General features: G+C 42.7%; 1 protein-coding gene across 2 annotated transcripts; it reads left to right on the forward strand.

Moving 5' to 3' along the window:
- The first annotated feature begins 7182 nt into the window (after positions 1 to 7182).
- Rbm45 (RNA binding motif protein 45) lies at positions 7183 to 20992 on the forward strand. 2 transcript variants are annotated; one of them, NM_153405.2, is made up of 10 exons: positions 7208 to 7652; positions 9259 to 9381; positions 10784 to 10910; positions 12580 to 12702; positions 13543 to 13728; positions 15605 to 15734; positions 15902 to 15986; positions 16142 to 16305; positions 17589 to 17789; positions 20679 to 20992. In NM_153405.2, exons 1-9 carry the CDS (start codon positions 7353 to 7355, stop codon positions 17779 to 17781), a joined length of 1431 nt encoding a protein of 476 aa, NP_700454.1. In that variant the 5' UTR covers positions 7208 to 7352; the 3' UTR covers positions 17782 to 17789; positions 20679 to 20992. The 2 variants fall into 2 exon arrangements, 1 of the variants encoding a protein (NP_700454.1); XR_003952822.1 differs by lacking the exon at positions 10784 to 10910 and having other exon boundaries at positions 7183 to 7652.
- The last annotated feature ends 5931 nt before the right edge of the window (positions 20993 to 26923 follow it).

The raw sequence follows: 26923 nt of genomic DNA on the forward strand, positions 1-26923 counted from the left end.
GCCTTAGATGACCCCTATGAAAGGGATCATGACCCACATTAAGAAACACTGCTTTAAAAACATTTCAAGATTTGGCAGGTCCCATTTAGTCTTTTCCTGGGGTAGGGTGGGCTGGAGGGAGTGGGGTGGGAGTACCGTCAAGGGGCCATGCTTACACCGAGTGACCTAGGAAGGTATTTCCACAGGATTCTCTCACCCTGTTCAGCTGCCTAGGCACAGAGTGACCACTTCTGCTTTAGTATAAGACCTAACTAACTTCCACCACCGCTGAGGGCAGACTTCAGCATCAGCCACATAGTCTATGTCTCTCGAGCATGCAAAATGTTAAAGTTGAGAGACCCTGGAGGCTTCCAACCCAGACTTCAAGCAAAGACCCAAGAAACCAGTCAACATTTGAAAAGTCAAATCAGCTTGCAGGAAGCCCTGAGAGGTTATTGAGGGAAATGTGAGGGTCAGGCGAAAACACAACAGAGATTCCAAGACAGAGCTGTTAGAAAATGCGTGTACTTGTTAAGAAAAGCTTCGTGTAGTGAATACAGACAGCCCATGGGAGGCGACATGGTTACAAATAACAGAGCTTACTAAATCTCCGAGACTTACACAGGATTGAACATGTGCCCTGTTGCTTTAGCTCCACCCTCTCTTTCTATTCCCAGTTCTCCCTTTCCACAACATAACTCTTTATGCTGTGCCATCATATACTGGAGGTATCTAATTTATTGCATCTAATGGTATAGGTGTTCACACCTAACAGGTCACTTTCCCAAGGGATTTTTAAAAGTATTAAATGCTTTTGTGCAGAAGCCTCACTGTCTATCTCTGCTGGCCTCGAACTTGTAATCTCCCTGCCTCTGCCTCGCGGGTGCCGGAATTACAGGTGCTTGCTACAGATGACTTTGGAGAATGGTAGAACAGTTGAGAGACTCCTAGACTTGGACTTTGGAGTTCACGTCTTTGGAAACTCTTGGACATAAGAGTCCATAAGCTCATATACTGAATGCTTGGCACTATCTGGGGAGATAGAAACTCCAGGAAGCAGAGCCTAGCTGAGTGGAGTAGGTCATTAAAGACATCCCTTTCAAGACATCCCTTTCAAGTTTGTACCTATTCCAACTCAATTCTTCAATGAATTAGAAGGAGCAATTTGCAAATTCATCTGGAATAACAAAAAACCTAGGATAGCAAAAACTCTTCTCAAGGATAAAAGAACCTCTGGTGGAATCACCATGCCTGACCTAAAGCTTTACTACAGAGCAATTGTGATAAAAACTGCATGGTACTGGTATAGAGACAGACAAGTAGACCAATGGAATAGAATTGAAGACCCAGAAATGAACCCACACACCTATGGTCACTTGATCTTCGACAAGGGAGCTAAAACCATCCAGTGGAAGAAAGACAGCATTTTCAACAATTGGTGCTGGCACAACTGGTTGTTATCGTGTAGAAGAATGGGAATGGATCCATACTTATCTCCTTGTACTAAGGTCAAATCTAAGTGGATCAAGGAACTTCACATAAAACCAGAGACACTGAAACTTATAGAGGAGAAAGTGGGGAAAAGCCTTGAAGATATGGGCACAGGGGAAAAATTCCTGAACAGAACAGCAATGGCTTGTGCTGTAAGATCGAGAATTGACAAATGGGACCTAATGAAACTCCAAAGTTTCTGCAAGGCAAAAGACACCGTCAATAAGACAAAAAGACCACCAACAGATTGGGAAAGGATCTTTACCTATCCTAAATCAGATAGGGGACTAATATCCAACATATATAAAGAACTCAAGAAGGTGGACTTCAGAAAATCAAATAACCCCATTAAAAAATGGGGCTCAGAACTGAACAAAGAATTCTCACCTGAGGAATACCGAATGGCAGAGAAGCACCTGAAAAAATGTTCAACATCCTTAATCATCAGGGAAATGCAAATCAAAACAATCCTGAGATTCCACCTCACACCAGTCAGAATGGCTAAGATCAAAAATTCAGGTGACAGCAGATGCTGGCGTGGATGTGGAGAAAGAGGAACACTCCTCCATTGTTGGTGGGATTGCAGGCTTGTACAACCACTCTGGAAATCAGTCTGGCGGTTCCTCAGAAAATTGGACATAGTACTACCGGAGGATCCAGCAATACCTCTCCTGGGCATATATCCAGAAGATGCCCCAACTGTTAAGAAGGACACATGCTCCACGATGTTCATAGCAGCCTTATTTATAATAGCCAGAAGCTGGAAAGAACCCAGATGCCCCTCAACAGAGGAATGGATACAGAAAATGTGGTACATCTACACAATGGAGTACTACTCAGCTATTAAAAAGAATGAATTTATGAAATTCCTAGCCAAATGGATGGACCTGGAGGGCATCATCCTGAGTGAGGTAACACATTCACAAAGGAACTCACACAATATGTACTCACTGATAAGTGGATATTAGCCCCAAACCTAGGATACCCAAGATATAAGATACAATTTCCTAAACACATGAAACTCAAGAATAAAGACTGAAGTGTGGACACTATGCCCCTCCTTAGAATTGGGAACAAAACACCCTTGGAAGGAGTTACAGAGACAAAGTTTGGAGCTGAGATGAAAGGATGGACCATGTAGAGACTGCCATATCCAGGGATCCACCCCATAATCAGCATCCAAACGCTGACACCATTGCATACACTAGCAAGATTTTATCGAAAGGACCCAGATGTAGCTGTCTCTTGTGAGACTATGCCGGGGCCTAGCAAACACAGAAGTGGATGCTCACAGTCAGCTAATGGATGGATCACAGGGCTCCCAATGGAGGAGCTAGAGAAAGTACCCAAGGAGCTAAAGGGATCTGCAACCCTATAGGTGGAACAAGATTATGAACTAACCAGTACCCTGGAGCTCTTGACTCTAGCTGCATATGTATCAAAAGATGGCCTAGTCGGCCATCACTGGAAAGAGAGGCCCATTGGACTCGCAAACTTTATATGCCCCAGTACAGGGGAACGCCAGGGCCAAAAAGGGGGAGTGGGTGGGTAGGGGAGTGGGGGTGGGTAGGTATGGGGGACTTTTGGTATAGCATTGGAAATGTAAATGAGCTAAATACCTAATAAAAAATGGAAAAAAAAGGAAAAAAAAAAAGTTTGTACCTGATTCCTACGTCCCTTTTCCCTACTTCCAGGAGGTGAGAAGCCTCTGCCAGTGCTCCTCCTCTGCCACGTGCTCCTCCTCTGCCACATGCTCCTCCTCTGCCACGTGCTCCTCCTCTGCCACGTGCTCCTCCTGCTATGCTATTCTGCTTTACACCAGCCCAAAGTCAGCAAGCTAAGGGCCAGGGATCAAAACCTCTAAAGAGGTGTATTAAAAATGAATCTGATTGGGCTGGAGAGATGGCTCAGTGGTTAAGAGCACTGACTACTCTTCTGAGGTCCTGAGTTCAAATCCCAGCAACCACATGGTGACTCACAACCATAACAATGTGATCTGATGCCCTTTTCTGGTGTGTCTGAGGATAGTAACGGTGTACTTACACACATAAAATAAATAAAACCTTTTTAAAAAATGAATCTTTTCTTCTGCAAGGAAGCTATATATATATCAGTTACTATGTCATTAGAGATAGATGACATGCTCTAAATTGAATGTGATGGCACTTACTTAACCTCACTCCACCTGGATCAACTATGTGAATTTCTACCTCACTTTAACTTTATCTTTGACAAGGACAAGGTAAGGCTAGAGGTTCCTCTTCGGGGAGCTAGAAGAAACTCTTCTAAGATGGGCGAAGGAGAACGAGACCATCTCAAACTTCAGTGTAAACCACCTGGATGCTCACTGAGACACCCAAGGGCTGTGGCAGTTGGCAGTTGAGATGGAGATGCCTGGCATAGACCATAACAGGAGAAAGAAAAAAAAAAACTCCACTTATTCCCAGAAAAGACATGGCTATTTCTCCATTTATACTCTCATCCCTCAGCCAGGCCTGGTGGTTGAAGACCTGTTTATCATAATCACTCATGCCACTCAAACTTCAAAATGAGCGTAAGGCCAGCCTGGGATGTCTAGTTGAGACTGCATCTCAAAACAAATTGTATAAAGCGGAGCTTTATCCAGTAAAGCCTAGAACAAGCAGGGTCCTACGTTCCATCGCCAGTACTGAAAAGCAAAAGCCTCTCCCTTCCCCATGGCTTTTCCTCTATAGCTGCAACTCCCTGATCCCCATAGGTGAAAGGTTGAAATGCGAGTCTGTGTGCTCAGTCTTGCTATTGGTTCCATGATTCAGAGAAGGAAAACAATCCTGTTTAGGGCAAAACCAGGGGAAATGTGATGAATATACTAAATATACCCAACAGAACCATTCAGATGAGTGAATTTAGGATCGCAAGCTTATATTTTAGTAGTGTAAATAAACGCTTCTTGCCTCTCTCGAGTATACGATGTTTCATGTTTGGGTGATACAGATATAAATGCCTTTCCTATAGTTTCCCAGTGCTTCTCTTGAAGGAAATACTATAAGCTCTAAACGTGCAGGATGAGAATCAATATTCTTATTTTACAGGCACTGCAGTTTAAGAAAACGGTTTCCCACTAGATGGCGCTGGTGCGCAAGTTGTCTTACTCGTGATCTTTGCACTTCCTCACGTCAATAAAATGATGACATTGTTTTCACCTGACTGGTCTTCCTTCTAAGACAAGGAAAAGTGGAACCTTAGTGCAAGTTACTCCCTGTACTTTCTAAGCTGAAGGTAAACAGAACATTCCTTCCACAGAGTGTGATGCCAGGAAAAAACGATTGTAACCCCTGTGTCAAAATCATTGTAACATCTGTAATTCCTGACGCTTAGAGACTACTAGTTAGACAATACAGAAGTTGGCTTTGGGCACTATAGTCAAAGGAAATTGGAAAACTAATGTCTCCTGTGTCCTTGTACACATGCATTTCATAGCCCTAAACTATGAGCTCTATATAATCATTAACTACATGAGGCTAAACTGTTAACTTCATGATAGAGGAAAGAGTGGCCATTTGTTTGATACTTTATCTCTTGTGTGGAACACAGTATTCAACACATAATTAAAAGTCAAAATATTTAGTTTCCAAGTGTGGTGGTATACATCTGGAATCCCAGCATTTGGGAAGCCAAGACAAAGAAGATTTAGTTAAAAGCCCACCTGTGCTGGGTAGTGAGACCCTGTGTTGCTGAGTGCTGGAGAGATGGCTCAGTGGTTAAGAGCACTGATTGCTCTTCCAGAGGACCCAGGTTCAACTCCCAGTACACACGTGGCAGCTCACAACCATCTGTAACTTCAGTTCCTGGGAATCCAATGCCTTCCTCTGACCTGCACGGATACTGCAGACACATGGGACACAGATGGTACATTTAGGCAAAACACTCATATCTATAAAATAGAGTTAAATAAAAATCTTTGGAAAAAAAATAAGGTCAATTGAATGAATGGATGACTTCACTAATTATGCCTGACACCTGCTCTATTTAGTATGTAACATTATTTCTACTCCGCAGTAGAGAATCTCACAAGAGTCAGTGATGGTTCTTTCTCCAGCCCTGAGTCTCTAGCTCCTGGCATGCATGACTGATGCACAATAAACATGGATGTGTTTGACTTCATAGATGGCCCGATCTTAGCAGCCTCGGTATGGGCATTTTAGGAGGTGCGTCCCTAGCCCAGCTCTGCGATTCCTGTGCTACTAAAGGCTAACCCAGTCCTTTGTCCTAAATGCCTGTTCACCTCATCACCAAGGTTCACTAATATGCCGTGGAAGCCAGTGGGCATTTCGCACTTTGCTTGGGCCCTCTAATTTCTCGTAGTTCTCAGATGTGCATCCATCACTCTCCCTGCTCGTGCATCTTGGATGGGCTGCGGTAGCTGCGTAGATCACACACACAGCTGCCTCTGGGCCTGGTTCTGTTACCTGTGCATCTTAACTTTGAGCCTCAGATTTCCTCATCTCTAAAAATAGGGATAAGGATTCCATGGTTGTAAAAGGCTCCTTTCAGCCATCAGACTCTATGGTTTTAACTCTTAGTATTCTATTGCTGCGAAGAGACACCATGACCACGGTAACTCTTATAAAGGAAAGCATTTCACTGGGGCTGGCTTACACTTTCAGAGGTTGAGTCCACCGTCATCATGGCGGGAAGGATAGCAGCAGGCAGAGATAATAGTGCTGGAGAAGCCGCTGGAAGTTCTACCTCCAGGTCCAAAGACAAGAGGGAAAGAAGGCACTGCTACTGAAACTCCCAAAGCTCAACCTCACACTTCCTACAAGGCCACACCCACTCTAACTAGGCCACACCCATCCTAACAAGGCCACGCCAAAACGGTGATGAAGACTGTGTTTTCACCAAAATTTCAGACAAACTCCCCCCAGGTCTTCTGCTTGACTAGATCCAACTTCCAGCTTTCTGTTCTAGGGGAATCTAATTGGAGGACAAATCCTGATAAGTCAGTTTCGCCATAATTCTTATCCTTGATGTCTGACTGCTGTTAATGTCTTTTTTTTTTTTTTTTTTTTTTTTTTTGGTTTTTCGAAACAGGGGTTCTCTGTATAGCCCTGGCTGTCCTGGAACTCACTTTGTAGACCAGGCTGGCCTCAAACTCAGAAATCCACCTGCTGCTGCATCCCAAGTGCTGGGATTAAAGGCGTGCGCCACCACTGCCCGGCTGTTAATGTTTTATTACTTATCAACTTATCACTTATCTACAGCCTAAGTTCTGGGAAGCAGATCTACTGAGAGTCTCTCTTACCCCGCGATCTTCAGTAATTGTCCTTATACTAACTCATATTGTACTGTCCTCCATTTATCTTACTGGAACCAAGTCCAGTCTCTCCCCCTTACTGCAAGACCCCAACGCAATGGTCCTTTGTACCTGTCTCTATGGACCATTTTGAGTGAAGCCTGCCTGCTTTTTGTATATTTTTGGTGTGGTGCTTTTGCTGACCTCAAATTTACTATGTAGCCCAGGAGGCCTCAAATGTAGCAATCTGATTACAGGCTTAGTAGAAGCCAGCTTTGGGAAGGCTTAAGAATCAGGCAGGTGGATCTTTTTAGCCACAGGGCAAAGTGGTTTGCATAAACCCATTCTTGGTTTTCCCTGGGACTGAAGATTTGAGATTGCTGAGTCCACCGTGGCACCAGGGGGCGCTGCAGAATGTTCCCGGAAGCCCGCAGACCTCACTGCGGGACGCACCTGCTTTCCGGCTCTCGGCTCTTCCGGAAGCGGAGCTGCTTACCGGCGTGGGGCGAGACGGGGAGCTGCCGGGAAGCGGCCGGGAAGCGGCCGAGAACCTGCCGGGTGAACAGGGCCTGCAGGGGGGCTGCGCCTGGGTCCCGCGTGGGGCGCCATGGACGACGCCGGCGGCTTGGGAGGCAGCGGAGGATTCCGCCCGGGCGTAGACAGCCTGGATGAGCCGCCCAACAGCCGCATTTTTCTAGTGATCAGCAAGCACACATCCGAATTGGTGCTGAGGGAGCGCTTCTCGCCCTTCGGAGACATCCAGGACATCTGGGTGGTGCGCGACAAGCACACTAAGGAGTCCAAGGGCGTGGCCTTCGTCAAGTTCGCGCGCAGCTCACAGGCCTGCCGGGCAATGGAGGAGATGCACGGACAGTGCCTGGGTCCCAGCGACACCAAGCCCATCAAGGTGCGGGGCTGAGGTGCCTGGTTTAGGGTGTGTGAGGTAGAGATGCCCAGGTTGGGGTGTTTGGGATATGGGTGCCCGGGGTTGAGGGTGCTCGCGAGGGTGACGGCGGTATGGGTTGGGGTCTCTCCCGCCCCTTTGCTGCGCCGGGGATGCTGTGCATCTGGTAGGAGAGGGGTTGGATTCTGCACGCACCGTGAGTGTGCCGAGGATGGCTTGGAGGAGCGGATCCCCGGCCTCTGGCCAAAGGAGCCTCTTACCCTGGGAACAGATTGGGTAGCCACATCCAAGGATAGCACAACTGTGGCTGACCTCGTAAGTCAGTCAACCTCCTGTCCCCGTCTTCCTGTCTATTGTGAAAACTTTTCTGAGCTTCCTCTCTCGAACACTGTAATTACCTTCGCGACTAGAAAATTTAGTTTTAGGGTTTTTTTTCCTCGTGTATTTTACTTTTACAAAGCTTGAAGGATCTCTTAAGTAAAAAAAAAATTACAGCACCATGCCTATAAACAGAAAATTATCAAAGTAAAAGTATTTTGTGACAAGCTATGCTATACTGGAAAGGGGCAAACCTAGAAAACGGTGCAAGGTGTGGGGGAATTCTGGTTTGGGTTTTGTAAGAATACCATTTACGAGTGTTCATGGACTGTGGGCTAGAGTGTCTCCAGCCCCTCTTCTATGCTGCACCTGGGCATGGGGAGGGGAGTTAGAGGGTAGTAGGGGCAGAGAAAGGCAGAGGGAGAGGAGGAGGGGGAGGGAAAGAAGAAGGAGCAGGAGGAAGAAGAAGAAGAGAGAAAGAAAAGGAAGAAGAAAGAAGAGGCCAGCCATGAGCACGTAGAGAAGGGGAAATAAATGGGGGCGGGGGGAGAGCAAGGGAGGAACGGGGTTAAAATTTTTGAGAACAAGGTGTGTGCTAGGTCATTCATGTGCGCTATATAGATACAGTCATTAATCAGGGGACTTTATAAGCTCTTTAGGCTCGAAAATTTAGAAATTTGTGATCTGATGGTATCCCCGCTCTTATTTATCCAAGGTTCCCCTTTTATCTACTATTTGTGTTTTCTTTCGAGTTTCTCTTGTATGTTTCTTTGGCTATTTCATTACCGGTGTGTTGATTAAATTAACTTAGAGTTGCCCATTTCTTCTAATACCGTTGGCAGTGCTTGACATATGGTGGGTATTACTGAAGAAATAACTAAAATAGACCACCTAGGGATATGCCTCTAACTCTGTCTTGTAAGTAGGGTCCTTTGCCTCTATAGCAAGCTGTCTCCTGAGCAAAGGTAAGCTCTCCTTCTCCTGGACCCAGTGTTCTCTTCCACAAAAGTACACAGTGTCGTGGTTTTTATATTCGGTGTCTTTTGAGTTTCTGCCTCCTGCAGTGTTCCGTTTTCCATGGTTTTCTCACACTTCAGTGATACACACTGCCCTCCTTAAAGGAAACACACACACACACAGAGCACCCCTCATGGGTCCTTGTGAATAAGGTGTTCCATATTACCTGAAGGCCTGCCTGGCCTACAGACAGAGTTAAACTGTAGCCAGGGTTATAAAGTAATATGCTTAAGGAATACACAGCGTTATTCTGAAGGCTTTATATGTTTCTTAGGTTTTCATTGCCCAGTCCCGATCATCAGGAAGTCACAGGGATGTTGAAGATGAAGAACTCACGAGAATCTTTGTTATGATACCAAAGTCCTATACAGAAGAAGACCTGCGGGAGAAGTTCAAGGTACTTTTGTGTTATCATCATAGCTCCGCCCTCAACATTGTTATTAACAGTCACTAACAGCTGGACGATTGTAATGAGAGTTCATCATAAGATCTAGGTTGAGAAAATGAAGTGCAAACGCTGAGTATTTTCATTAAGACTACACAGCTATAGGTGATAGCACTAAAATATAAGCCCTCTCTGCCCCCAGAGCCTGCTCTCAAAATTCCAAAGCACTGGTTGGTTCTCATTTATCTTGCCCCTCCACAGAGTGAGTCACCGGCCTGAGCACGTGAGCTGTGCTGGCTAATTCTGATCATGGCCTGTGCTATGTTGATATCACACTCACTCACAGCTAGCTTTATCCTAAGATTGAGCTTCTCTGTGGGTCACAGTTAAGGGAAAACGTTACAGCTCTGAGCTGCTAATCAGAGAAAATGACTTTGGACAAATAATTTTAAATCTTTGTAGGCAGCAACTATTTGTAGGTTTTTCTCAACAGAAACTCAACACGGTTTTAATTGTTTCGAGGTGGTTGCTTTCTTATGGTATTCTCTTCTGTCTAACCTCTTAACACCGTGAGTTGGAGGTGGGTGACAAGCAAGAAGAAAGAAGCTAGCAGGAAAAAATAGTTTTCATATGTCTTTGGCCCTACTCCAGTTGACCTTCAGAAATAACAGATTCCAAAAATTTGTACTCCATACTTCCTCCAATAGTAAGAAAATGTTTACCTAACTTTTTCTCAGAGAATAATAAAGCACCTTAATCTAAATATATAATAAACTTGTTTACAAGAGAATTTTGTAAAATACATACTAAATGACATAGCATGAGTTTATAAGCCTACGTGTCTTCCAACATTAAACATTACTGTGTGTTTCTCCCAAACACTAATTTTCTGAGTAGACTATTATGTTCTGCTTTGAACTGATCCTCAAAAGAGCATCCAGTCAGTCATTCACGATGCTGCTGGAGACACGTAAACATTTTCAACAGATACTGCTGCGTATTGAGCGTCTCCTAGACTCTTAAGCGTTTAATCTGGATCAGTCCATTTAACCTTTCGCAGTCCAGTGAGGTCAGAGGTGCTGAAGATGCTGACAGAGGAGAGTAAACTGCCTGGCTACTGAGTGGTTGAGCTAGGGCTGAATCTCAGAATCCCAGTTCCAGAGCACGCCCACCTGTCTACTGAGTGAGACAGTGTGGACAAGCCTTTCTCTCCCAGTTTAGTTTCTCTGTGGCTTAGGCAAGATTTCTATAGGCTCAGCTTCATTGTCTGTCAAATCAGCAGTATAGAATGTGTGTGTCACCTTGAAGGATTGCATTGTTTGCACGCACGAGACACAAATACGTATAATTTTCAGTCTTGGACTATCTTATTCAATTGTGAGTCTCCTAAGGTCATCTCTTTTGACTCTTGTAGGTGTATGGAGATATCGAGTATTGCAGCATTATTAAGAATAAAGTCACTGGAGAAAGTAAAGGCTTGGGCTACGTGCGCTATTTAAAACCATCACAAGCTGCCCAGGCAATAGAAAACTGTGATAGAAGTAAGAATGGGCTTTTAAAGTTTTATTTTATGTGTTTGGTGGTTGTGCCTACATGTACATCTGTGCGCCACATGGGTGCAGTGCCTGCCGAGGCCAGAGGAACATCAGATCTGGAACTGGAGTTACAGATGAGTGTGACCCTCCATGTGGGTATTGGGAACAGAACCCAGGTCCTCTGTAAGAGCCACAAGTGTTTGTAACCACTGAGCCATCTTTTCAGCCCCAGAATATACTTTTTTATATTTTGTTTTTAACTTTGCTAAAAGGCCTTTAAAAAGAAATTCTCATTATTATAAATAACAGCCTTCCATGCTATGCCATGTAAGTAGTGTAGCAGGTATTTATACAGATCCAAGGCTGAAAACATTTTGCATTGATGAATCAGTCATGCACTGATGCCATCCTGAGAAACACGATCGGCTGAATCCTCCATAGTAAGTGCAGGACACTCCTGGCTCATTGTTTGCATAGGTTTGGGGCTTTAAAAATTATTTTGTAATTTAAAGTATTGAAAACTGATTTACCCTTTTAGGTTTTTAAAAGTATTTTTCTTTGTTGTTTTTCTTAAGACAGAGTCTTGTTGTGTAGCCCAGACTAGACTTTTCACTTGTGATTCCCCTGCCCTGGCCTCCTAGCTGTCAGCTTTACAGGCGAATGCCCCTGTGCCCAGCAGATCTGATTCTGTTTGTTCCTACTTGACCTAAGCCCTAAGAAGGATTTATTATACTAACAAACATACAAATTAAGGATGGCATTGGTAAGAGTTGCTATCACGGGTAAATAATTTGAAGCTATAGAGGCAAATTGTTGGATGTTTAATGTTATATATAAAATTGAATTCAGCAAATAAGAGGTGTACTAAACTCTGTGCTTTAGACTGTTATAAAAATCTGTATATACAGGAAAGAGTTGCGGTTGATCAGTAGAATTCTTATTTGCCTCTAAAGTCCACACTGTGATTTTCTTCTTAGGTCCTTCTGTTTCTCAGAAGTCAGTCTTAACTGGCTTCCTGTGGTATGTTCCTCAGTATGCTAAGAGGAGGGTATAGGTGAAGTACCTGCTAGCTCTGACATTTAAAACTCTATGTCTATGTTGATAAGACTGAAAACAAAAGTACATCTTGTTTTCCCTGACCTCCTAGTCCTTGTAGAGTCATAACTCCTCCCTGCAGATAGAATGAGCTCAGACCAGCTTTGTTTCGCCGTGTTTGCAGCTGCTGGATAATATGAACACTATGAACCCATATACTGATGTACACATAATATGGATAAGCATTTTGTTTTAGAGGGTTTGTGGGGCTTTCCCACCTTGTATAGGGAGGCATGGTAACAGGCTAAAGATGAGGACAGCCAATGGGGTTTTGGCGCTAAGCATGCTGGGCTAATGGGCGACACCATCTTTTGGAAGAATGGCTCAGCAATGCTGACCTTGCTTGTTTGTATTAACCTCTACTTGGGGCTCTTGATTTGTTGTTGTTGTTTTCTTTGTTTTGTTTGTTTTCTCGTATACTTTTTGTCCTTTAACTATGAAACAAGTCAGTCTGATGGGGATGGCCACCATGTAAATTCTGCCTTGTATGGTTATATTTCTAAAACTAGGTCAGATCCACAAAAATCAAACATGTTAAGTTTGCTATGAAGCTTGAAAATTCACGGGTTCTCATTTTCAGGTTTCAGAGCACTCTTGGCTGAACCTAAAAATAAAGTGTCGGGGTCCCCAGAACAAGATGATTACAGCAGCGGGAGGCAGGAGGCTTTGGGACAGGAACCCAGAGCAAATCTGTTTCCCTTTGGTGAGTAGACTGCCTGTACCTCTTCATATTAATATGTAGCATATTGGTTACCTGTGAGCTGACTTCAAGCCGTTCTCTGTCAGCAACCTGAAAATGCTACCTAGTGAATGAAAATCTGATATGTTGCTGGGTTTTTTCCTGAGAAGTTGCTCAGTTCTTCTAACATCCTTAATTCATAAACTTTGTTTACCTTCTTTACAATATAGATTCTTCTGACTAGCTACTCATTATCTACATACTAACATGTTAACCACTATATTTTTTGTGTGTGTGAATTCTGCTTTTTTGCGCAATTCACCAAAAGTATGAAAGTTTTATACAGGTATCCCTTCACTGTGCTGCTGTAAAGCTTGGTTTACAGAGAGGAGAGGACCAAAGGCAGACGCTGCGAAGTGGGGGAGAGTGGGTTAGAGTCCACAGAGGCGCAGGCAGGACTTTTCAGATAAGATTCTTGCCATATTTTACAGTTTTATATTCTACACTCCTTCCTGTGGTATTGAACTTAGGCTCTCCTGAAGGAGTTCTATATTGAAGTTAAGGAAGTGGGCGAAGCTGTCTACTTTCCTGTCACTGCTTCTCTATGGTTGTAGAATACTACAGTACTACAAAAGACAGGGGTAGATATGATCAAAACGTACTGTATACGTGTATGAACTCTCAGAGGATAAATTAAAATATATTTTTAAAAGAATAATACAAAATATAGTGTCTCATGTTTAGACATTTTAAATATCATTGTGCAAAATGGTTACATAATTTTTAATGTATAGAAATTTAATTATTCATTTATATATGTGTATTATGTATAAATATGTATGTGTGTGTATTCTATATATATAGTTGGAGAACAGCAATCTGAATTTTCAACTTTTGACAAGAACGATAGCAGAGGCCAAGAAGCTGTCTCCAAACGCCTGTCGGTGGTGTCGAGAGTCCCCTTCACGGAAGAGCAGCTCTTCAGCATTTTTGACATCGTCCCAGGCCTGGAGTATTGTGAGGTTCCGCGAGATCCTTATTCAAATTACGGTAAAATGATGTTTTGCTGTTGTTAAGTTTGCAGTGCTCTGTGAAATCAGTTTTCATTCACACATGATACTTTCTTATGCTGTTTATGCTGCAGGAAGTTTATGTTTTCTTTTTCTAGGTGGTTTTTGTTGTTGTTTGTTTTAGTTCTTTTTGTTAACATACAGGTTTATTATTCAGTGAATTTTTTTTCTTTTTTCTTTTCTTTTTTTTTTTTTTTTTTTTTTTTAACCATGTGAAGCCAGAGTCTACTCTGGCCCAAAGATTTATTTTTTATTATACAGAAGTACACTGTAGCTGTCTTCAGAAGCACCAGAAGAGGTTGTCAGATCTCATATGGATGGTCATGAGCCACCATGTGGTTGCTGGGATTTGAACTCAGGACCTTTGGGAGAGCAGTCAGTGCTCTTATCCACTGAGCCATCTCGCCAGCCCCACAATGACATTTTTGTTAGGTATATCATGTACTTTAATCTCACTACCTTCTTCTGGCCCCTCCGTTTTTCCTATTTTATAGTTTAAAATCCAACAATACCTTAGTAAATAAACCCTCAAGAATGTTATCTTTTTTTATATAAAAATCATTCACCATAAAAGATATTTTAACTCTCACAAAATAAAGAATTCTCTATTTCCCATTGTAAAACAACAGTGCCTCAGGCTAGGGTCTGGTTTGGCTCTTTGAGTTGATGCATATAAAGTGTTTAAAGCGTCCTCCTCGTTGCATTTCCAGGTCTCTCTACCTCTCTGGCATCCTAAGTGTTCTGCACCTCTCCCTACATTCTCTGATTCGTGGTAGTTACAGTCAGGGCCCTTCCTCACAGCACGCCAGCGGGGGGTCTGGTCCAGGCGGGTCTCCAGCTGAGGCTCCTCCTTCCGGGCAGCCCTAGGTTACGTCAGACTGACAGTAAAACCTACTCAGTCCAGTAAAACCTACTCAGTCCGTGTGATTTACAGAGGCCAGCACTGTGTTTCTCACGACAGAGAAGTCATGAAAGCTTCTTGGTTGTGTCACAAGCCCCTGGGCTCCGGGATAAACCTCTCCCTGCCCCCGCACCGCCCGCTCAATTGACACCCAGCCCCAGAGCTGAAGTCTCTTCAAAGGAATGTGAAACGGGCAACGTTTCTGATTTTCATACAGACCACCCTCCTCCACGGTTGCAACTAGCTGACTATATCCGTGGACAAGTTCTCATTGTTTCCTGTTCAGTATAACAAGAAAAACTCTTAGCTTCAAAGAATTAAGATTTTGGTTTTTATGTATATGGCTATTATATAAGAAAACGTAAGCTGGGCCTGGTGCTAAGCGCCTGTAATCCCAGGACTCGATGGGAGACCGAAACAGTGGGATTACAAGTTTAAGGCCAATGGCCTGGTCTAGCAAGTTCCTGCTAAGAGAAGAATAAATATATATTTTAAATTCAACTCATTAGATAGAATATATACTGATACTACAATTTCTTAAAAATGTTTGTATTTTACAAAGATCTAACTTACATTTCATTGCCTACAAATAATGTTACATGCATGTTTAGCAGAACTTTGTTCTCTGTTATCTTTGATTTGTACTTACTGGTTGTGTGAGAAAAATGGAAGTCCTGTATTTTTCCACCTTTGAAATACATTGTAACTGGGGCTGGAGAGGAGGCTCCTTGGTTAAGAGCACTGGCTGCTCTTTCAATTCTCAGCACCCACCTGGCAGCTCACACCTGTCTGTAACTCCAGTGTCAGAGCTTCTGACACCTCACACAGACATACATGCAGGCAAAATGCCAATGCATGTAAAATTTAAAAACTAAAAAAGAGAAAGAAAGGAATACATTGTAACTTAGGCCTTAAGGATGCTGCCTTTTGCATGTCTGTATATTCTCTATTTTAGGTCATGGTGTGGTTCAGTATTTTAACGTAGCATCAGCTATTTATGCAAAATACAAACTGCATGGGTTCCAGTACCCTCCTGGGAATCGGATAGTCGTCTCTTTCCTGGATGACGGGAGTAATATGACAGAGTAAGTACCATTCCAGGGTGGCCCAAGTCAAACCGCGGGCCATGTGACTCTGGCTTGACGGATAAAAATAAACAGTTCACCTCAGGTGAGGAAGCCACAGCAAACAAATTATTGTTAAGATGCTGAGTATTTCTAGTTTCCCATAAACCGTCGGTTGTTGTTTCCAGACTCATCAGGAAAATGGCGACACAGATGGTGGCGGCCCAGCTCGCGTCGATGGTGTGGAGTACCACGAGTCAGCAGCAGTTTCTGGTAAGTGGGTAAGAATGTGTTGCGTCTGTACCGAGAACACTTTCAGAGCTGTAGTAAAAGACCACGTGGGTGCCGGAACACACCCTTAGCTCTTGTCCCCAAAGCGCTGAAGGGCTGCCTTCTTTTCTCTCCCTTTGTGCCGGACTCTTCTGCAGCAATATGGAGGAAATGCTGCCTCACAGGCGCCTCAAATCCAGACAGATGTTGTACTTCCGTCGTGCAAAAAGAAAGCGCCGCCTGAAACTCCAGTGAAAGAAAGGCTGTTTGTTGTGTTTAATCCCCATCCTTTGCCACTAGACGTGTTGGAGGATATATTCTGGTAAGGTTCTCAAAGCTACCCGTTGGTAGTTGTAAGCAAGTACACTCATTTAAACCAGTAACCACTATTCTCACACTCCCGCTGCTGCGCCGTGACCTGCTCTGAGTTCTAAAGACTTAACTGATCTTTTCTTTATGCTCATTTTCTTTTCTCCGTCAGACACACATCCTGACCTACACACGGAATTTCCCTGATTTCTTTTTTAAGACTTAAGATATACAGGAAGGTAGAGAATGGAAAAAGTCACTTGTCTCTTGAGAGAAGATTCATTTGCATAGACCTGTTGTTTTGACGTTATGTTTTCTCCATGTTATAATTCAGTGTTTACTAAACATCTTACATTTTACCCACACTTGGTTGGATCCTGAGGGTTATGACATGGAGGGCAAATCACTTAATTATAGGGGATAATATGTAGTAAGAATAAAGGCAAGAGGAGGGTCTTACCTATTTTTGTATCTTAATATAACTTTATATCTACCATAGCTATTTTTTAGACATTTGCCTTTTCCCCTCCCTCTAAGATTGTATATTAGTTAAACAAATAGGTAGCATGTAAAAGCGCCACACACAATGTCAGTCATGTACAGATGTGTCGACCTTATGTAACTGATTCATTTAGGTTTGGGTCTGGTGGTTTTGTTCTTGAACCACTGCGTCCCTCTGTGCTGGGCATGCACTGGGCTGGCATGCGAAGTGTGTTGTAAACAAAGCATTCTACCTCATGAACAGGACATTTGTTACACAGAGCAGCAGTGGAAGGTCCCACAGAAATTCTGAGATTTCTCTTTGAAGCAGGATGGGTCCTGAGACCTGAAGGATAAACCTAGTTTTGCCAGAGTAGGAGGTTGGGGGGTATGGCTTGGGTTTGGGTTTTTGTTTTTCTGGCTGGAAGGATATGAAAAGAGATCATTTGAATGTGGACAATGAGAGACTGTAGAGGATTCAAAGCTGGGGACACCAGTGAAGCTAAGTTCATTTTTACCTAGGAGGCAAGGTAGAACCGTTGAGATGCTTCAGGAAAAAGACAGAGTGAAGGATAAATTGGAAAGGGACAGCCATGGCGTAGGGAGAGTCATGAAAAAAATGTCAGAGCGAGGGAGAGGCAAAGATGCTGTTGGTGAGGAAGGAGGCCCCCCGGGAGCCAAGAGAAGTTTGCTGAAGAAGGCGCTGTTTGCTGCGCGGCGCCAGCAGAAGTTACATGCTGACGTAGACAGGCATCGGGAAAGAGTGGAGACTTGTATTTAGAACTTACAGGTAGATGGTCTTCTACTTTGTTTCAGCCGTTTTGGGAACCTGATCGAGGTCTACCTTGTGTCGGGAAAAAATGTGGGCTATGTCAAGTATGCCGATAGAAAGAGCGCCAATGAGGCCATCACAACTCTGCACGGGAAGATTCTGAATGGGGTCAGACTTAAGGTTATGCTGGCAGATTCCCCAAGAGAAGAATCCAAAAAGAGGCAGAGAACTTACTGAGCCTTAAGGTAAGTGCTTCTCACCCACTAGCGAAGGAGCCTAAGAAAAGGACCGTCTGTAAGTATTTCACTTGTAAGCTTTCCTTCTGGGGACTTCAGAAGCCAGATAAAACCATGTTGGCTTAAAACTATTAATAAAGCCAAGTTCTTCTTTCAATATATTTTGTTAATTTAAAATTGTTTAAATTCAGGGCTGGAAAGATGGATTAACAGTTAAAGGTGCTTGCAGCTCTTTCACAGGACCCACATCAGGCTGCTTCTATAACCACTTGTATAGACCTTACAGTCTAGAGCAGTGTTTCTCAACCTGTGGTGTGCAGCGACCTGAGACCATCACAAGACAAATCTATACATTATTATTCATAACAGTAGCAAAATTGCCATTATGAAGTAACAATGAATCTAATTTAGGAGTCACCACAGTATGAGGAACTATACTAAAGGGTCACAGCATTAGGAAGGTTGAGAACCACTGCCCTAGGGCACTCAGTGCTCTCCTCTGAACTCTGTGAACATACTCAGTCATGTATACATATTCACAGACAGACAGACAGACGTGTACACGTGCACACACACATATCTATATATATCTCTATCTATCTATATATATACATGGATATGTCTTTTAAAAAGTAATCTTGTGATGTCTTACTATCTTCATACTGAAAAACAGTATGAAATAATGTATATTTTTGTACCTAAATATTAGTGTCTTTCCAGACTCAAACTTTTGAGTTTGCACATTGAAAGTATATGCTCAGAAAGTACTTTCATGTGCATCTGTGTATTTTTAGAGAACTCTGACCATTTGCTAACCTCCATTTCTATGAATACTGATATAACACAGGTATTCTTTTTCCTACGGGTTAGTTTTCAAAGCTCAATCTTCTTTCTCTGTGCTGAGTTATATCTCTGACTTAAAGGAGACGTCATCTTTGCTTTCCTCTAGTGAATTCTGAGTTTCAGAGACTGTTTCCTGTTCCCTCACTCATCATCCTCTCAGCCCTGCTCCACGTAAGGAGCGTCCAGGTCTGGCCAAAGTTGTGAACTAGGAGCTTGGAATTAGTCACTGCAGGCCTCTCCGGTGAAGACCCTTGTTTTGTAGAGCAAAGCAAGTCATTAGTTCCTTCTTCATGAAAAGCATTTGGCAGGGAAAAATGCCCACTGGGCCCACTAGAAATAATCCAGCTTTAAAAGTGCTTTTAAATATCTTATTTAATGATGAAATTCACACTCATTACACTAAACAGCTTGGCATTTTAGCTCTAAAAATATTCTGGTACCAGTGAAGAGTTAGCAAGCAAATTTTCTTGTTTGCTAATAAGATGTTAATAATTTAATTCTGTATAAATAAATAGTCCTTTAAAGTATAATGCAGAAATTACACTTACCCTTGTGTTTAAATATTTTAGTATGTAGGAGATAATTGCTGCTTTTGTTCAGGGAGTTTTTGCCCTTTAAAAAGGCAAGATATTGACTTCATAGTATGGGAAGATATACAAAGTGGTCTCAAGGTTGAGCCTTTCTAATGATAATTTACATTTTAAAGGGAATTATTGGCTTGTAATCTCAGCACCCAGGAGACTAGAGCAGAAATGTTGAGTGTGGGGCTGGTGTGGGTGTGCAGGGAGAGCTTTAGAGAGAGGGAGTGAATGAGAAGGGAGCAGAGATGTGCACTAGGTCCACCTCGAACAGAACAAGGAAAGCTGTGTAGTTCTCTTCAGATTTGAGAGAACTCAGGTTTTGGCTAGGTTCCTTGTTAGAGACTGGGACAGCCAAATTCCTGATTAAAGGAAAGAAAAGCTTTGTAAATGTGAACTAAAAAGCCTTATATTTATGGCTTTAGTGGAACCTTTCAGACGTCATCTTATACAAATGATGAGAAAGGAAAAGCTTAAGGGTGAAGGGGGAAAAAGATGGCGCAGAAGTCCCTCCCCACCAGCTGCTACTGAGAGCCAAGCTTTAAAGTAGGGCAGCTTTGCCTTCATAGTGATGCAGGTTCACCTGGCTTCCCAATTAAAGGAACTACATGGTTTTCAGCATGGCTAGCCATCAGCGCTTTTACCATTATTGAATTTTGATACATATTCAGGGCAGAGATCAAAAAGGGTCAAATTACTTGAAAATGGTGCGGTGGTTAGGATAGAAATAGCTATAACTTGGATGTTTATACCATGACTTTTGTTTTTGTTGCACATCCTCTATTAACCATGGATTGCATAGTGAGATTTTCTACCTTTGGGGTGCATTAAATAATTTTATTAGTCAAGAGTGGAACCCTGAACCTATAGTTGTAGTTCTTCAGAGACTGAGGCAGGAGAATCATAGAAACTGCAGAGCCTGGAAGACACAGTGAGACCCTGTATCAATATGTGAATGATCTTTTTTTAAAGGTTCAACACGATAGTATGATAGACTCCCACATTTTACATGTCATGACAGGAGGGATTTCTTCGGTGTGGTTGGTGCACTGTTCATTTAGCTTTTATAGGACGCACCTCCTGCCTGCTGGGTGCTCTTGTCTCTGAGGAATAAGCCTAGGATTCAGTGAGCCCCACCCGAGAGATCTAAGAGCCAGTGTTGAAAGTAGTTGAGCTCCCTTTTAAGGTGAGTCTTGTTTTTATATTTCTCTTTCTGTTAGCGGAATATAGACATTTTACTATTTCAGAGCATCTGGTTTTAAGTTAATTTACAGACTTTTCTCTCTCACAATGCAGTCAGTATCTGCCAGCATCAGCTCTCTAAGTAAGTCTGGTCTTGTTTACTTGGAGGCATTTATGCTGAACCAGGTCAGACTGGCCACGCCACGGAAGGTTACAGAGCTCCCGACAGTGAGGGATGCTAACTACATCGGCTGCACGTGATGATTTTCATCCTTGTGTTGTGTTCTTTCTACAGAACAAAGACTAACTAGTGACATAATCCTCAGCTGACTGACTGAAAACCTGACTGGACGAACCCCTGTGGACAGTTGACAGCTTTTTTTTTTTTTTTTTTTTTTTTTTTTTTCTATTTTCTTACATATCCGATAGTCTTCACACCATTGCTTATCTGGGATCGCTGACATGTATTTTTGTCTGACCTTAATGGAAAAATTAATATAGTAGTTGTTTCCTAGAACAAAATGTTGTTGTGTATAGCAGAAATAAAGCTTCCTTAGAGAAATATGTTGTCATGTATGGCAGAAATAAAGTTCGCTTTGCATAACTAAATCATGACTTATTTATATGAAAGACAAGAAGGAAACAGTAGGTGCTGGTTAGGATTTAAGTAAGTGGCAAGTTTCGTCGGTTTTGAGATGTGTATTTTCACTTTTTAATATCTGTGAAAGCAGAGGCGTGCCAGTTGTGTGACACAGAGTGATTGACAGCCTCTTCCGGGTAAGACATGACATACAGGAGTTTCTTTCATCTGGCCACTTGCATATTAGAGTCGGTGAAACAAGCGCACACTCATTTCACACAGTCTCCCTGCCGGCTCGGCCAGGGCACAAGCAGTGTTTGCTAGAGAGAGTGGGCTGTTGGGTATTTATTGCTAGACCAAAATTTGTTGATACTTTTGTGAGGATGTCTTAGGGTTATAAAGTCTTAATGATTTAAAAAAAAAATCTAGAGGGATGTTTTGTGTGCACAAGTGTGTGTGTGTGTGTGTGTGTGTGTTGGGTGAGATGTCATCTGTCGTGTAATATAGGTCTAGGCTACCACACTTACTTAAATTTAAATCAGTGGCTTTGAAAGAATAGACATTTTTTTTCATTTATAAATGTAGAAGCATAATGGCCACTCCAAAAATATGATATATTAGCAATTATCAATACAGGTTCTGATAGGAGATGCAATAATTTTGAAATGAAAATAAGAATGTAGGTACCTCTCAGGCATGCTCTATCACACCTTAGTTCCTGCACGCAGGAGGCTGAGGCAGGAAGACTGCTGTACATTTGAAGACAGCCTAGGGTTGAGAACCTGTCAAGCAGAATAAAACACAAAGACAATTACTAAAAAATACTTTATATTTTGAAATTTCAAGAATGAAAATTTATATCAGCTCGTAAGGAATTAAATTAAGAACTTGTCAACTTAGCAGGACGTTGGTTGGTAAAATATTGCTTAATTACCTCCTCATTATGCCCACCACACCCTGAGTTAGACTCCAACTCAGGAATGCCCAGTTACAGGGAGCACCAGGGAGTATTTAAAACCTAGACATCTCTCTATTGAAAATTTTAAAACTCTCAGTTAATCTGTCCAGGTCGAAACTGAGCCAATATTTTTCTTTGAGCCGGAGCCATGTTTAAAAAAAAGAGGCAAATGCTCTCTGGGGAAATAACCTGAAGTAAAGAAACCTGAAGATTCGTCAACAGCAGATTCCTTCCTCCAAACTTACTTCCTGGGCACAGTTAACTTTTTATGGGTTGGAATTAAATTGTTTCCAAGCTCTCTGGCTCTAACCCTCCAGTTATGTTTGAATTCCCTCACAAAATATTCCTGGCTGGGGCCTTCATAATGTATAAAAATAGCACAATTTATAACAAAGGGAGCTCCCTCTATCTTCCCAAAATGCTTAATACCTTTGGTTAATCTGCAGTTAGAGATAAAATCCACTCTCCTACCGATCTCTTCTGTTCTTTATGTTCCTCAGAAGCCCAAACAGAAGCTAATCCTTTTCCGTGGCTACCAACATGCCTTCCTACTCTCTGGGTGCACTCACCGAGCCTCCTCTCTCAGTTCTCAGAGGTGATGTGGTGCTCCGAACAGCAGCGCCCCCTAAAGGCTCGATAAGTTGAACACAAAATGGCGCTGTTTGGAAGATTTTGGAACTTTTGGCTCGAAAGGTCATTAAATGTTTGAGACAGAACTTAATGGGTTGTTCTAGTGGGAGCTTGGAAGATAAGCAGAGAGAATTAAAGCAGACCTTTAATCCTGACTCACTTGTGGAGGCAGAAAGAGGCAGCCAAGGTGACACAGTAAGACCCTGTCTGAAAAGGTGGCGTGAAATATAAGAATGCAAAATAAATGCAGACATCGTTTGGAGGCTAATTATGGGATGGATCCCTGGATATGGCAGTCTCTAGATGGTCCATCCTTTTGTCTCAGCTCCAAACTTTGTCTCTGTAACTCTTTCCATGGGTGATTGTTTCCAATTCTAAGAAGGAGCAAAGTGTCCACACTTTGGTCTTCGTTCTTCTTCAGTTTCGTATGTTTTGCATATTGTACCTTATATCTCCGCTATACTAAGTTTCTGGGTTAATAGCCACTTATCAGTGAGTACATTTCATTTGAGTTCTTTTGTGATTGGGTTACCTCACTCAGGATGATGCCCTCCAGGTCCAACCATTTGCCTAGGAATTTCGTAAATTCATTCTTTTTAATAGCTGAGTAGTACTCCATTGTGTAAATGTACCACATTTTTTGTTTCCATTCCTCTGTTGAGGGGCATCTGGGTTCTTTCCAGCTTCTGGCTATTATAAATAAGGCTGCTATGAACATAGTGGAGCATGTGTCCAATTAGCCTCCAAACGATAACACCATTGCATACACTAGCAAGCCTTTGTTGCAAGGACCGTGATATAGCTGTCCGTTGTGAGACTAGGCCGGGGCCTAGCAAACACAGAAGTGGATGCTCACAGTCAACTATTGGATGGATCACAGGGCCCCCAATGGAGGAGCTAGAGAAAGTATTCAAGGAGCTAAAGAGATCTGCAACCCTATCGGTGGAACAACATTATGAACTAACCAGTACCCCTGAGCTCTTGACTCTAGCTGCATATGTATCAAAAGATGGCCTAGTCGGCCATCACTGGAAAGAGAGGCCCATTGGTCAGGCAAACTTTATATGCCCCAGTACAGGGGAACGCCAGGGCCAAAAAATGGGAATGGGTGGGTAGGGGAGTGGGGGGGGGGGACTTTTGGGATAGCATTGGAAATGTAATTGAAGAAAATACGTAATAAAAAAAATTAAAAATAAAATAAAAATCAAAAAAAAATGAATGCAGACAGTAGAGGCCTAGCTCATGAGGAGAACAGGGCTCTAGTTAGCAGCTGGACTAGAGGCTAGTCATGTGGTATTTTGACAAAAAATCTGACTACTTCCACCTGTTCTTGAGAATTTGCATGAAGCTGAATTTAAAAGTAATGGGCTAATTTTGGTCATAGAAATTTCAGGCCATCATAACAACTTACTCTGTGAAATGGTTATTACCCATTACTCTTCTGAAAAAGCTTAAGGTTGCAGCCAGCTCTTGGAGAGGTTGTAACTGTTAAAAGTTGGCACCATTAGAGAGGAGCCTCTGACTCTATAATGTAACATTAGGAAAGATGCTGTGAGGGCAAGACCCAACCACCCAGCTAAAGCTCTGAGTGTATATGTGTGTGTGTGTGTGTGTGTGCTAGAATAGGAGGACATACACTGAAAGTTTGCGGGGGGTGGGGGTTGGTTTTTTGTTGTTTTGTTTTTGTTTTTGTTTTTTCGAAACAGGGTTTCTCTGTGTAGCCCTGGCTGTCCTGGAACTCACTCTGTAGACCAGGCTGGCCTTGAACTCAGAAATCCGCCTGCCTCTGCCTCCCAAGTGCTGGGATTAAAGGCATGCGCCACCACTGCCTGGCACACCAAAAAATTTGCTGCTCATAAAATTGAATAGGGAAGGTTTCCACCCCCTACAAAAGCTGCTGCATCTGTGGCCCAAGGCGGTCAAGGTCCACCCCAAGTTAGCAAGGTTGTCTCCATGTTATGGGTGTGGGAGACAAGGAAAGTAAAATTGAGAGGGTCGTGGATTCTTCCTCTGCATTCTCAGGCATCGAGACTAGGCATTGTGTATGCAGGGTTGGACGTTGCAGTTACTCCAGGTTCCGTACTCAACATCTGAACATGGGAGCTAAGAGCCACCAAGGAAAGAGAACAGGGGACATTTGTCTTTCTGGGTCTGATTTACCTCACTTTATTATAGTCTTTTCTAGTTCCACCCATTTGCCTGAGAGTTTGATGACTTCATCTCTCTTTACAGCTGAATGGTATTCCATAGTGTATACGTACCCCACTTTCAGGATCCATTTGTCAGTTGCAGGTCATGCTGTTTCCGTTTCTAAGCTATTATAAATAGAGCAGCAGTAAACATGGCTGAGCAGGGAACATCTGTAGAATAGGATGCTAAGTTCTTTGAGCATATGCCAGAGAAAGGTATGGCTGGGTCACTTGGGATTTTTGTTGTTGTTGTTGTTTTTAATCTCTTTGAGAATTCTCCACACTGATGGCCAGAGTGGCTGCACCAATTTCCAACATGGTGGAGAGGTTTCAACAAGTTCCCTAAGTGTTTGCGATAGTGGCCTTTGGTTTTTCAATTTTCAATAATACTCCATTCTAAAGAGTTTCCATATGTTGGACTTGGGTTTGGATTGCTGAGGAACACTGAGAAGTTGTCTATACGTTTTCCTACATTGAAAAATGTTGAAAGTTATTTCCTTTTCCTCAGCTTAGTGTTAGTAAATAGGAATCGCAGATATGTGGTAAGTACAGTTTTACATAGTGGGAGAGCCTCACTCAGGCATAATTTCTTACAGATGTGGATATTAAGCTCTATTGAAAATCTAAAGTTCTCCCCAAGTATTGGTATCAGAAAAAAGAAACAGACTTATATTTACATGGTTTTTTTTCTTTTTCCAATTTTTTATTAGGTATTTTCTTCATTTACATTTCCAATGCTATCCCAAAAGTCCCCTATACCGCCCCCATCCCGCTCCCCTACCCACCCACTCCCATTTCTTGGCCCTGGCATTCCCCTGTACTGGGGCATATAAAGTTTGCACGACCAATGGGCCTCTCTTTCCACTGATTGCCGACTAGGCCGTCTTCTGCTACATATGCAGCTAGAGACACGAGTTCTAGGGATACTGGTTAGTTCATATTGTTGTTCCTCCTATAGGGTTGCAGACCCCTTCAGCTCCTTGGGTGCTTTCTCTAGCTCCTCCATATTAGGGGCCCTGTGTTCCATCCAATAGCTGACTGTGAGCATCCACTTCTGTGTTTGCCAGACACTGGCATAGCCTCACGGGAGACATACATGATTTTAATAACGAGGGAGAAAGATAAATTCATCATCTGTTAACGAATTCCATTGTAGTATCCGGAAGCCTAATAAGTGGATTGTATCATTTCCTCTTTTAGAGACAGTAACTCAAGAACACATGGACCTTGGGAACTAAAGGTATGGTATGTCTAGTGGGTCAGACAGCAAGCTCAGGAAAACGTAACACTACAGCCTGCTCGGTGCAGCGCATGTGCTTTGAGCCAAGCAGATGTGATCGATGGCTGCATTTGCTCCTGAGGATGGTATAGACCATGCTCGGAGAAAATGCACACCCACCAGTCCCTGCAAAGTCCATCTGAGAGACTGCCCCGGAAAAGGGAGTTCTGAGGCTACTCTTTAGGAATTGAAGTGTCCGTGTCAAGGTCCACGTGGCCTAGCAAAGACGCAGGTTGACAGAGGCCACAGCCACTGTAGCGCTCATAAAAACCACCGGCCTGACCATATCACTACAGACTCGGGAGAAAGAAGACTTCAGGGGGCTATTTTAAGAAAATGATTGCATTTGATATGTGAAACTCTGTGACAAGGTAAGTACTGTTTCCAACAAAAACTAGAGAAATATTAAGCACAGTCAGATAATGGAAGTGGCTATTCCCAGATGCCCTTCAGAGCCTGCATCCTGTGAACACTGCCATTTGTCTGCAGCTAACTGAGTTTCTTATTTAGACTGGAATGTTATGTTCCAACCACTAACGTATAGGTCATAGTATCAAGTAGCTAGGTCAGGTTGTTAGGGGTATTTGTTCTATTGTTTTGTTTGTTTTTTAAAATTCTGTAAAGAGAATTAAAGTTGTCTACTCCAGTGTCGCTTACCAATTTATGTAAAGATGTGATATATCAAAATATATGCTTTGATTTATTTTTTTTTAACCTTTTTTAAAAAAATCAATAAATTCCGTTGGTTTTGGTTTTGGCCCTAGGAAACAGTGTTTACAGTCTTATTATTGATCACAAAGGCTTCTTTCCCACATTAGTACCCTGGTCATTGAAGAGTAGAGGTGCCATTGTGACACTCGGGGGAAGGTAGAAGACACATTAATCACAATTCCTTGCTTATAGG

The sequence above is a fragment of the Mus musculus genome, chromosome 2, assembly GCF_000001635.26.
Source record: "Mus musculus strain C57BL/6J chromosome 2, GRCm38.p6 C57BL/6J".
Classification (NCBI taxonomy): Eukaryota; Metazoa; Chordata; class Mammalia; order Rodentia; family Muridae; genus Mus; species Mus musculus.